General features: G+C 41.4%; 1 protein-coding gene across 3 annotated transcripts in view; it reads right to left on the reverse strand.

The window, feature by feature from the left end:
- Window positions 1-983: 983 nt before the first annotated feature.
- MAPRE2 (microtubule associated protein RP/EB family member 2) overlaps window positions 984-13168 on the reverse strand; it is a 136172-nt gene continuing 123987 nt past the window's right edge. For 2 of the 3 annotated variants that reach the window (XM_084849602.1, XM_084849601.1), the window contains 3 exons: window positions 9092-9231; window positions 6281-6439; window positions 3148-3522 (listed from right to left, as the gene is read on the reverse strand). In XM_084849602.1, the coding sequence (XP_084705728.1) occupies window positions 3226-3522; window positions 6281-6439; window positions 9092-9231 (596 nt within the window). In that variant the 3' untranslated portion in view covers window positions 3148-3225. Of the gene's footprint in view, window positions 1429-3147; window positions 3523-6280; window positions 6440-9091; window positions 9232-13168 lie in introns of those variants that run through there. The other variant, XM_084849603.1, reaches the window with a different exon arrangement.

The raw sequence follows: 13168 nt of genomic DNA on the forward strand, positions 1-13168 counted from the left end.
AAATCTGAATTTGAGGACTGAAACAGCAAACCAGAAAAACCATGAAAAAAAAGCAACAAACAAACCCCCAAACCAACAACAACTAGAACTAGACTAAGAAAATGTGCAATTTAAGTTTAAGAAATTAGGAATGTTTTAATACAAGATTTGCTATAGTTCTATTATAAAATGCCATCATCTAAGTGCAAGTTTAACAAGAAGGGTAATATTAAAAAATGTGGCAATGAATATTTCTGTATGCCAACAATTTGTTTCTACACCCTGCCAATCCATTCAGTAGTCACACAGATAGACCAAAGAATCATTCTCATCTTTACCACTCACCATGCCCGAAAACTGGCATTAATATCTGTGTAGAAAGGAGATGGTCACTGAACATTACATTTCAAAGATGACTGCATAAAGACTTCAGAGAAAAACTATGCATGATTGTGCTAGTAAATATTTTGGCATGCCCAATCCTACAATAAAAAGTGTTTATCCTCCACATACACAAGAGGAAAGGAAAGTGCCCGATTCTCATAATCCCCATTTCCTCTAGTGGGAATCTGAACCTAAGTGACATCTGCAGGTACAGATATAGTAGTGAAGACTTTTATAAACACTTAACTGACAGACACTGAATATGGAATTGAAACAGGAAGAACATTTCTAGTAGCAGGGTAAACGTCACAAAGCTCTCAGTATAAGAATTAGACAGGCATGTGTGCATCTTCCAGAAATAAAGGATATACTGTGCAGTTTTCTAACATGCTTTGGTGTACAACATTAGGAGGATTACAGTTCATGGTGTTTTACTTTTTTCTTAATTGGGAAAAAGTTGCTCACTTATGTGTCATAATAAAAGACGGGAACAAGTATAATTTGACTGTCATTTCAGCTGTTTCCCCTCTTTCACACAGATTGATCAAATTTATGCCCAAAGTGGATGAAATTACCATGAAATGTGAGAAACCTAACAGAATAGTACTTTTTTTGTCGTAAGAGATGCCCATATAAATAGTTTTGAACAAATTACAAATGTATCATACTTAAGACAAAAGAAAAAAATAAATATATATTATATATATATATTTTTTAAAAGCTGAACAATCTCAAGCAGCCAAATAGTGAAGTTGCAGTGGCAGAAATTGGGAACAAAGCCCGGAGACCTTCTCAGGTGCATACCCTGATAAGAAGACTTCTGCAAACACATCTTGGCAAAGGATGGGTACAGAATGCAGCAGTTGGCTGACACTCACTATGGTACATTTATGTTAATGGCAGACTGAGAGTGACTGGTTTCAAGTCTGAGGCCACACATGTTCCATTCTTCAGAAGAAAGTTCCCACACAAAATTAAAAGTGTGCCTGGCAATCAGTATTCTTCTTGCTGCTGGGGCTGTTCATGAACCTGTTCCTCACCTTCATGTTCTTCTGTGTGGCTCTCCTGTATGTTTAATGTAGAGAGAAAAAATATTACAACCATTTCATGGGCGGAACAAACCTCAGCATAGCCAACAATATACTGAAAATACTGAAGTGAGATCCTTTACCCATGTCCCGCTGAAAATGTAAGTTGTTGACAGAACTGCTAAATGAACATTCCTGAACTATTACACCAAACTTTACTAATGCAGTAGGACTGTTAAAGCCTGAATGACTAAAAGTTCCAGCATTATTCGAATTCTGTTTTTAATGTAGACCCCAGGAGTTTGTGTTGAAAGGCAGATGTAAACTTGTGGGCAACAAAATGATGGGAGCTGAATTTCAAGTGTTGATGAGAACTTGTGGGCTTACTTAAGACTGCGGCCTAACATTTCACCCGTTTGAATCAGTGATATTTCTACTAATTTAGCACTGAGACTTCAAGGCTATCAAACTTACCCAATTTTCAATGAAGGCATATTTGTTTTGATGTGAGAGTGATTCTTCCCTCAAGAACTAAGGGAAGTCATAACCAACAACCTACTGAAATACAACAAATTAATTGCATGCATTGCTAGAATCTCTTTGTGGAATATTCTGATAGAACGAACATTGTTTCTGTTTTGCCTTGTTAGAGTATCAATAGTCCTTAAATTGCAAATATACACTAGTGGAGTTGGGTTCAGTGTAAAAACACAGTGATCTATATCTTTATCTATGGCCGGCTTGCCTCTGTTAACTCCAGGTCAAATGCTAGCCTTGTTGAAAATAGTAATTTCCCTGTAAAATTACTACATGGTCAATCTCTGCCCTGCACTTGTGACATCCAGATTACAGCTGAACCAAAGGGGGAATTGCTTTTCATTAAAGGTTTTATTCCCTATTTAAAATGTTCTGCTTCCAGTAAATGTTAGGGGTATATTAATAGAGACAAAAGTGCTCATCTGTTGTGTGTACAGTCAGGGCCAGAAATATTGGAACAAGGATAACTTTTTTGGCAGTAGGCCTCTGTACACCACCACATCGAAGTTGATAGGAAACACACAGATGGGAGTAAAGTCAGAACTTTCAGCTGTAATTCAAGGGGTTTGACAAAAGTGGGGCACTAACCATTCAGGAAGGACAGCCAGTGGCATACACACACACCCATTGTTGGTGGCTCATAAGTAGGGATGTACGAAAGTCACTTACCTTTTCGACGGGGTGATTCGCAGTGGGGGGAGAGGCACTCTGCATCTCCCCCCGAAATCCTAACCCATGGAGCCACCAGCCAGGTGCATTCGCAGGTGCCAAGTGGAGCCTGCAGACGCAAATGGCGGCGGCTATGGCGGCCGCCATTTGCGTTCCTGTTTTTTGGCCGTGATAGGCTACGTAAATATTTATGTAGCCTAACACGGCAAAAAAACGGGCGCAAATGGCAGCCGCTACGCCATTTGCGCCCCTGTCTTTCGCCATGATACGCTACGTAAATATTTACGTAGCCTATCACAGCCTCCGCAGGGATGCAAATAGTGTCCCTGAGTTAGCCGTGATAGGGTACGTAAATACTTATGTAGCCTATCACAGCAAAAATAGGGTAGTGAATGGCGGCCGCAGATGTGGCCGCCATTTGCAAAGCAGCGCGAATGGCACCAGGTAAGTGTCCCGTTTCGCGCGCCTTTCACGGGGTGGTGGGGCGGGGGGCTTCGTTCTGCCACAGATTTCAGGGGGCCGAATGCACTGGCATTCGGCCTCACCGAGATCTGTGGCGGAATTCTCTGACATCCCTACTCATAAGTAATGGAACAACCCAACATCATTTCAAACTTAAGGATCGCCTTTAATACCTGGATGAAAATCCTTTGCAGTCAATGACTGCCTGAAGTCTGGAACCCATGGACATGACCAAATGTGGAGTTTCCTCCCTCGAGATGCTTTGCCAGGCCTTTACTGCAGCTGCCTTCAGCTGCTGCTTGTTCGTGGGTCTTTCTGCCTTCAGTCTTGTCTTCAGTAAGTGAAAAGCATGCTCTATTGGGTGGAGATCAGGTGACTGACTTGGCCATTGAAGAACATCCCACTTCTTTGCCTTGAGAAACTCTTGGGTAGCTTTTGCTGTATGTCTTGGGTCATTATCCATCTGCAATATGAAGCGGCATCCTATCAGTTTGGCAGCATTCGGCTGAATCTGAGCAGAAAGTATAGCCCTATACACTCCAGAATTCATCCTGCTGCTTTTATCAGCAGTCAGGTCATCAATAAACACCAGTGACCCGGTTCCATTGGCAGTCACACATGCCCATACCATAACACTGCCTCCACCATGTTTGACAGATGATGTGGTATGCTTTGGATCATGAGCTGTTCCTTTCTTTCTCCATACTTTTCCCATCATTCTGGTACAAGTTAATCTTGGTTTCATCAGTCCAAAGAATCTTATTCCAGAACTGGGCAGGCTTTCTTAGGTGTTTGCTGGCAAAGGCTAATTTGGCCTGTCTGTTCTTGAGCATTACCAGTGGTTTGCACCTTGTTGTGAAGCCTCTGTATTTACATTAATAAAGCTGTCCCTTGACTGTAGATGTTGACAATGACATGCCTACCTCGCCTACCTCCTCAAGAGCGTTCTTGACCTGTCTAGATGTTGTGAAAGGGTTCCTCTTCACCATGAGCAGAATTCTGCAGTCATCCACTTTAGCTGTCTTCTGTGGTCTCTTCCAGGCCTTTTGCTGTTGCTGAGCTTGCCAGTTAATTCCTTCTTTTTCAGGATGTTCCAAACTGTTGTGTTGGCCACTCCCAATGTTTTTGCTCTCTGATGGGTTTATTTTGTTTCCTCAGCTTAATGATGGCCTCCTTCACTCGCATGGATACCTCTTTGGACCTCATGTTGGGCGTTCCAGTGAACAGCTACCAGATGCAAATGTAACACTCAGAACCACCTCCAGGCCTTTTATCTGCTTGATTGGTCATGGGGCACCCAGGAAACAGGCCACACCTGGCCATGCAGCTGCTTGTCAGCCATTTGTTCTATTACTTATGAGCCACCAATGATGGGTGTGTGTGTATGCCACTGGCTGTACTTCCTGAATGGTTAGTGCCCCACTTTTGTCAAACCCCTTGAATTACAGCTGAAAGTCCTGACTTCACTCCCATCTGGGTGTGTTTCCTTTCGACTTCAATGTGGTGGTGTATAGAGGCCAACTGCCAAAACAGTTATCCTTATTCCAATATTCCTGGCCCTGACTGTACGTGTGCATGCTTGAGGGGAGAGAACATGTCCCTTGGATTGCTGGGGCAACCAGGCAATGCTCACTGTCTTCCCATGCTGTTTTGCAGTGGCAGGCAATGAAACTGCTCCCTGCATAGCATGAACAGAAAGGGAGCACTGCCCAGTTACTTGGGCAATGAGAGGATGCATTCCCTCTCATTCAAATCAAGGACAATGCTTTATTTTATTTATTTCATTTCTATACCGCCGAATAGCCGAAGCTCTCTGGGCGGTTCACAGTGCTTCCTGCCGACACCCAAATGGCAATGTGACAACACCCTGTTGGCAGTATGATCTCAGACAGAATTATTGCATTGACCCAACTGGTGGAATATGAATATATGCAACCAATGTTTTATGGTAATGGTTGCCCCAAGAAATACCGTCATGATCACAGAAACAGCTCCTGGGTCAATCTGCCAGGGCACATAGTACTTTTCTCCATGCAGGATCTGTTGGGCACGAACACGAAAAGTGGACAGGAAAACACTGGTGTGGATGCACCACAGGCTGAACTTGGAGCTTTATATATACAAAGCATGTGCCCTTAGGACCTAGTTAGGGTTCTTCACAATTTCATGAGTGATCATTTGAAATTGTAAAAATATCAAAAACACAAATTTTGGAAAAACTACTGATGTTATTGCCCAGTATCATTTTGATATGAAGACAAACATGACCATTTCACCTGGCCTTTTTGGAAACTATTTTTTTAAAGTTCAGAATTTTAAAGAATTAAATATGCTCTCTCAAAAGCATGGACTCTGTTTTTAACACAGTATATGAAAAGAACACTGACAGTTTATATTTTCTAGAGTATCTACAGAATAAACAACTTGAAGTAAATGAACAAAGAATAATTTTTTGCAATAATGCTTGTTTTGACAATCTCGCAAAGAGTTGTAAAAGGGCACTATCCCATTCACCCACAGCTTTCCTCTGAATGCACAAACTGCATGCAAGGAAGCAGCAATGGCCATTCTTCTCTTCTTCCTCCCCCTATTTCTACAGGGCTATTGTGGCTGTGTCTCAGAACTGTCAAGCCAGAAGACGCATTGGGATAGCCCTGCACTATAACACTACAGTGCTGTAGTGGCTGAGTCAGTGGACTTTAAAGGTTCACAAATGATAAGCACATAACCCTCAAAATGTGCAGGGTTCATTCCACTGACTTGGAAGAACAATATGTAATTGTCTCCAGAGTCTGTCCCAGACTTAACAGAAGGCTATAGAATATTCCCACATTTTTCTGTTCACTCAGCAGAAATAAAACCATCATGACAGCGATTTGACCCTTAGCTACTCCCCCTCAGCAAGCAGCAAAATGCACCTCTGAGCTATAAACAAGGAACAAATCCTGAATAACGGCAACAATGAGCAACTAGGAATGCTCACCCTCAACAAAATTTGAGTAATAGAATCTACAATACTACTGAAAAAGTGTTGGGTTCTGTCTTTAAAACTGTAAACTATATTTTACATTTACCTGGAAATAAAACTGTATTCAGTGTGATAGTCTGCCATCACATAATAAAAACCATCATTTGTTAATGTACCAATGCTATCTTTCAGTTTAAGACATATGATACACACATTCTTGTAATTAAAAAGCAGGTGATTATCTTGGACTTACATGTTCTTCTGAAGCATAGAGAACTTCCATTAGCCGCTGGACAAGGTCATTATTTTCCTGCCCATGTTCTTGACAGAGAAGCTCGATCTCCCTTAACTTTCCAAAATAGAAATCCCTTTCCTTCTCCACACCTTCAAGTGCAAGTTTTAATGAATGTACCTGTAACAATACAGCACTTCTCAACATCATATAATTCTATGCAGCAAATGTGACGTGATCGGTAGGAAGACTGAATGCTCACATGCTTTCAACACAAATAAAAATGAATTTATACTTTCATTCTGAAAAATGGGTGCATTCCCTCCCTTGAAGTTTCCTTATAATGCATTATCAGTGCCCTCAAAAACCACCCAAGACTGGGTTGAAAAATCTGGTTTTGTGCTATATGCCATATCAAAAACTTCCAATCATAAAGTAAGTTCCAAAACCTAGCCTTTAACCACCACTCCAGGCAACGCAAGATTAAATTACAGAGGGAGAGAATGGATAGTACTGTCGAGTCAGTGAGCATGGCAGCAAGAAAGGAAAAGGAACAGAAATCTTTGAGCAGATATCTGTGCCGGAGACTGGTTTAGCTAGGGTTCTGAATGTTGCTTTATGGAGCATGTTAACAAGTTCATGTAATGCATACACTTGACACTGAAAGACACATCTCGCATGAAAAACATTTGTTCTCTTTTTGTGGCATACAATCATCTGAATATAGGATCATCTTTCAGAAAGTTACTGAATGATGGAACTTGATGCTGGGCAGAAGCTGGACCACATGCTCTTTTGGTCAGAGGCAGATAAGCTCAACATCATTGCCGCCACATCAGGCTGCCAGACAATGTTCCACAGTAGTAGTGTTACTTCGGTTGAGGGTGGGTACATCTTAGGGCTAAATGCGCAACTGCAAACATATATTTATTTGCATAAAGGGGCTAAAAACTTTGGTGCATTTACTGGTTTGGCTGTCAGGCCCTTGCCTCAACCTTGCACACTTGTCCTCCCAACTCCCCCTTATGTGCTCCAATCCCCTCACTTCCTAATTTGCCATGACATCCAAATTGGGAATGTTATGATTACTGCAAGCTGTAGTTTACCACCAAACCAGAAGTGGAAACAACTCTGTGGTTTGGAGGCAAAATAGATTTTATGGTAATTATAATTTGCCTAATTTGGATGTCACAGCAAATATTTATTTACTATATTTATATAAGGCCATATAATAATGTTGTTCTCTGAGTGACACACATAAAATAAAATACAACTTAAAAATAAAAGATAATAAAATAACTGTTTGCAGAATAAAATACTTTTTCCAGGCAGAAAGACGAATAAAAACAGACAAACCAAAAGTGCACAGATCATAAAGAGTGGCTAAAAACACTAGAACTGCATACTCATTAAAATCACTGGGTTGAAAAAAAAGCCTAGCAGAGTAAAAAAGTCTTCACCAAATACTAAAAAGATTACAATGAAGGCAACAGGTGAACCTGTATGGAGAGGGCATTCCACAACTGGGGTGCCAGTAGTGAGAAGGACCTGGCATTGCATAGTGCTTAAGAGCATGTGCTGGAAAACCCCCAGTTGAAATCTGAGCTTAGCCATGAGCTTGCTGGGTGACTTTAGAAAAGGCTACCTTTAAATAAGATAGTACCTCCCAGTACTGCTGATCTGTAACATGGAAGGGGACCAGACTTCAACAACTTGCCATATCGATTGTGGTGCCACCCTGTGGCGAACGTGATGAGCAGCCAGCTTTCTTCTCAATTCTGAAGCTGCATAGGTGGGCAAAAATCATCTCAGCAGTTGTGTAGTGATCCCCACCACCTCCCCAACTCCAAGGTGGAGTGAAGGCTGAGGTTGTGTTTGGCAGGTTTGTTTGGCCAAAACACCTGGATAACCTTGGCAATTTAGGTCCAGACTGGCAAGAAAACCCACCACTAGCCTTTTCTGCTCTGGAGCAGGAAAGGCAGGTAGAGGAGGGTTGGACACTGCTGCCCGAAGGCACTCAGGGTGCCTTCAAGCAGTGGTACCCAACCAGCCACTGTTCCCACTGACCCTTCAGGAAACATCAGTGGGGGGGGCATAACCTGGAGAGAAAGGGAGCTGGTGACTACAATTTTTGATTTGGCCAGCAAGGCCAAGCAAGCGAGTGTTCCCTTCAAGGATCTACAGTTTTTACCTTACAGAATGACTGTAAAAACTACCAAGGAAACATGTGTTGACGTATCTACATAGCACTTTGCTTATGTATCATCATTACAGCCTTCTGCACAGGCATAGAAGTGAATAGGATCATAATGCAGAAGGGAACGTTCTTGCACATGAACCAAGCCCACATCTCCAAGCTAACCTGTGGTAATACCATGCCTCTGCTGTTGCTCAGCTGTGCTTTGGGGCACCTGAAAAACTTGGTGGGAGGAGAACAGAGAGAGGATCTGGCAGTAGTTCCACTCCACAGAATCAGAAGGATCTTTAAGAACAGCAGTGGGCAGAAAGGAGATCTCCAGATGTTTTGTACTTCAACTCCCAGCATTCCTGACTGCTGGACATGATGGTAGGGGAGTTGCCCAAAACATCTGGAGATCTACCTTCTACCCACTCCTATTGCAGAAGCCCAGGAATTGGAACCTACATCAAACCTTCTTTTTCTTCTTTTGAGCTAGAGCTGGACAGTTCTGGGGCACTTGCCACATTGCATGCTGCACATGCTGTTAGAACTGAAGCAGCAACACAAAACCACCACTGTTTAGCATCCGAAAAGATTTCACTGAAGCGCTCAGACAAATAGCAGTTTTCCATTTCATGGCCAAAGCACATTACCTGTTCACTGAGCTGTATGACTTGTGTCTCCAAATCTTTATCACATTTAGATGCTGAGCTGCTTGGGGGTGTTTTTTTTGCCGACGATGGGCGAGATGGTGTTGAGCCTGGTTTTGAAGCTGGACTGGATTTAGCAGCACCTACAGAAGAGTGCAATAAAATGGTATTTATTTCATTTCTATACTGCCCAATAGCTGAAGCTCTCTTTTTAAAAGAGTAGTTAAGCCATTTTCTGGGAAAGTGCTTTCTTTTAAGTTAAAATGTTTACCAATTTCAAATAAGAAAACGCTTAATATACACACTAGAATCACCCAAGGTTACAAGTGAAAAGCAGTATGTTTTCTAAGTCTGCAGTTCGTAGAAGTTGCAGTTCAACCACCCTCCAAGATTAAAAAAGCAAAATAATTCCTTCATGTAAGTTTTGAATCTGTACAGATGATTCAGCAAACCTAAACTTTCTGAGGCTGCAATTCTAAACACACTTTCTAGGGAGGACGCGCCATTGAGCACAGCAAAGCTTACTTCTGAGAAAACATGCATAGGACTATGATTTAAAGGTTTGAGTTAAAGGAAGAAAGGTTTATTTTCCTGTGGCAGTTTTATTTATAAGTTCTACTTGCAAATATGATTAAAAAGCAAAGACCACACTTGGTTGATTTCAACACTGAAATTAATTTGCTACAAATAAGTTTAAAGCCATTGCTGAAGACTAAGCTGCTGTTTACAGAAAAGATTTCAGGTACCAACAAGATTGAGCACTCTGAAAAGTGCTATCAAGTTCCAAAAGTCTCAAGCAATTGAGCTAAGCCAGACACATACAACAGGGAATAAGATATCAGATGAAAACCTCCAAGATGTCTAGCCAATCTAGGAGAATTTTCCTCACCTCCTTAAAAATGAGGCTCAGGCAAGTGTGAATAAATCCCATCCATTAAATCAAAATTAAGATCTGACTGCATCACAAGTCCATTACAAGTCAATATCCTATCTCTAAAATGTGAAAGGTTGTCCATGTCCCAAAAAGAAAAGAGCATTTTAAAACAGAGGAAACATTGGAAAGATTTTCTGTGACATATTTGGAGAAAGATAAGCAGCCTCTGAGGAAGGAAAGTCCTTTCCGAAATGTGTCGGGCATAATAAAAAGTTTTTTTCAGGCACCTGAGAATATCTTCCCTTCAGTTTTGGGTCACATAAGTGCCTTCCCCTCTTGCTGTTTCAAAAAGAAAAGAGACAGAGGGAGGAAAAACCTATGGGCCATGTCAGATAAGCATAAATCATTCAAAGGGAATTTTATAAATGTTTGCTTTGTTTTTTGATCCTTTCTCTCTCCATCCAAAATAAGCCTCACTTACTCTCTTTGCTCCTGTAACTCAGACATTTTTAATTGTATTTCTCTGAAATTTGGCCAGACTATACTCCTTATGAAGGAGATCAGCCTTTCCCAATCTGGTATCCTCCAGCTATTTTGAACTACAACTCTCATAATCCCTGACCACTGGCAATGTTGGCAGGGGCTGATGAGAGTTGCAGCCGAAAACATCTGGAAGGTCCCAGGTTGGCTGCAGTGAATTCCCAATATTGAGGAATGGTACCGTTTTTCAGGGCCCTGAGATCTAGGTACCCAGCCTTGGCTGTAAACCCATCATGAAGAAAAAAACTTGAGGCTAAATTGTGGAACGTATTTCATGTATCTACTTACCTATTGTTCAGATCTTGTAAGATCTGCTGGAGCCAATTAGAAGCAGAATAAGTGCAGAACAAGCAACATTATGAACAATGCATTACTGGCCCAGGCCCTTCTCTAGAAGAAAGTGTGCTTGTGCAGTAGAAGTAGGACTTGTCATGTGAGAACAAGAGATGTGTGTTTATCATGTTCTCTCAAGGTCTACCAGTCCCCAAGTTCCTTGTGCATAGGCAGGAGGGAGGGACATCTGGTGGGAGGAACAAAACACCATAATAATCAGGGACATTTATCCCAGGGACAGTGAGAACCAGTGCTGCTGGTAGGATTTACAAGTCCAAATTTTACAGGGGGGGACGTTTGAAATAACCCATTTCCCAGTGGGATTCCCATGCTTTTAAGTGTGAAATACACCCTTGGTGTGGTCCCCCACTTAGCCTGCCCATGCTAGCCTCCCCACTGCTTCTTATGAAACTAGATGCCCACCCCACTCTTTGGCAAAGATTGCTGAGGATGCTTGCAGGTTGATAGGTGTCGAAGGAGAAGTGGCTTCAGCTGTGAAACTGCAAGCATCGTCAGGTTTTCTTTGTTAATTCACTGTTGCGCAAGTGTGCAACAGTGATAAAATGAAGGAAAAAAATAAGGGGACATTAGCACACATTCCCCAAACTTGGGGGAGTGGGAAAAAATTTCCCAGTACTGTTTCTGTGCAAAGATGGGGGCGGGATTTTTTTTTTAAGGGCTCTGATAGCAATCATGATCGGAGCCACAACAGGGCCTTGGTGGTAGGCAAGATGGGTTCTGCCTCCAAGTCCTCTGGGATACCAGGCAGAGCCAGCTGGAGGACCAAGGGGGAAACAGCCAACACACTGTGGATGATGCACTCAATTGTCTGGAAGACTCATCAACCACGCACTGTGGGTTGTTCGCAAAACAACACACAGTGCATGGCTTGTGACCCACGATGGGTTGGCATGTCATGTGAGCACGCCCAAAGAGTTTTCCTTCTGTGAAAGAGGTTTGTGTTGGCGCTGAAAACAGTGGGTTCAAAGGAGTTTAATATGTTGGGCTCAGACCCCACCTCTGCCTCGTATTCAGTCTTTCGGGCAGGTTACTTGTCCTATCTAATTAGCCATATCTCCCTTAGCAGCCATTTTGTGGTAGTGTCCAGGATAGTTTGTCAAACTGCCAAATGTGTCCAAACGCTTGCGAAGGTTGCCCACACCTGTGCTATGCTCATTATCTGTAGCATGTAAAGTGCACTGAAAGTATTATGTGGATGAAATAGACCTTTAAGTGGCAATACTGTTTTTAATTGTGAACACTTTGCAGTATTTGGTCAAAGGAAGGGTCCCACATTCCTTTTGATTATTTTTCTTTGGATAAACTACTTTTGTTCCATATTAAAGATTATGTTTGAATCCTAAAGCCAATATATAATTAATGTATGCGCAATTAGCACATTACCAAAAAAAACCCAATTCCTCTCCTTCCATATATTCAATCCTTTTCATTAGATACTAATGAATGAGTGTATGAATGCCACTTCAGGCTTCTTTTCAAAGAAATGTGATTGAATGCATTAAGAATGCGAATTGCAAGGGAACTGGAGTAAGATATGCTAAAAAAAAGTATTTTACTTTCTAATAAAATCTAATTGAGAAATCAAAGGAGGAGGTAGCTGTTGAAGCAACTGGCCTAAAGCCAATGTTTCAAGCAGCAGAATATAAAACCAATCTTTAAAGTATTTGCTCATATATAACATATTTGCTTATGTGAAAGTATGAGCACTAGCAATGGAATACAACTCGGATTCTCACATTCTTAAATTTGTTTAGTTAATACAAATGTTGAGGGCTGCAGTCCCCCATTATTTTCTCATTCAAAAAACCAAATCAAGTCAGGACTTAGCCATGCATATCTAATGGCAGAAATAGGAGTAGGAATAAATGGTAAATTCTCCGAATGGAGGGAAGAAAATAGCGGGGTCCCACAGGAATCTGTATTAGGACCAATGCTTTTCAATCTGTTCATAAATGATCTGGAATTAGGAGTGAGCAGTGAAGTGGACAAGCTTGCTGATGACACCAAATTATTTAGGGTGGTTAAAACAAAAAGGTATTGTGAAGAGCGCCAAAAGAATCTCTCCAAACTGGGAGAATGGGCATCTAAATGGCAAGGGCAGTTCAATGTAATTTATTTATTTTATTTATTTATTTCATTTCTATACCGCCCAATAGCCGAAGCTCTCTGGGCGGTTCACAAAAATTAAAACCAAACAACACACAATAAAATAATTTAAAATATATAGAACATTAAAACCACAGTATAACAATACAACCACAATAAAACCTAGCAGCAGTACTGGAATTTAAAATACAGATTTAAAACAGCAA

The sequence above is a fragment of the Heloderma suspectum genome, chromosome 4 (assembly GCF_057233095.1).
Source record: "Heloderma suspectum isolate Gila_16-S chromosome 4, 16-S_ref, whole genome shotgun sequence".
Taxonomy (NCBI): Eukaryota; Metazoa; Chordata; class Lepidosauria; order Squamata; family Helodermatidae; genus Heloderma; species Heloderma suspectum.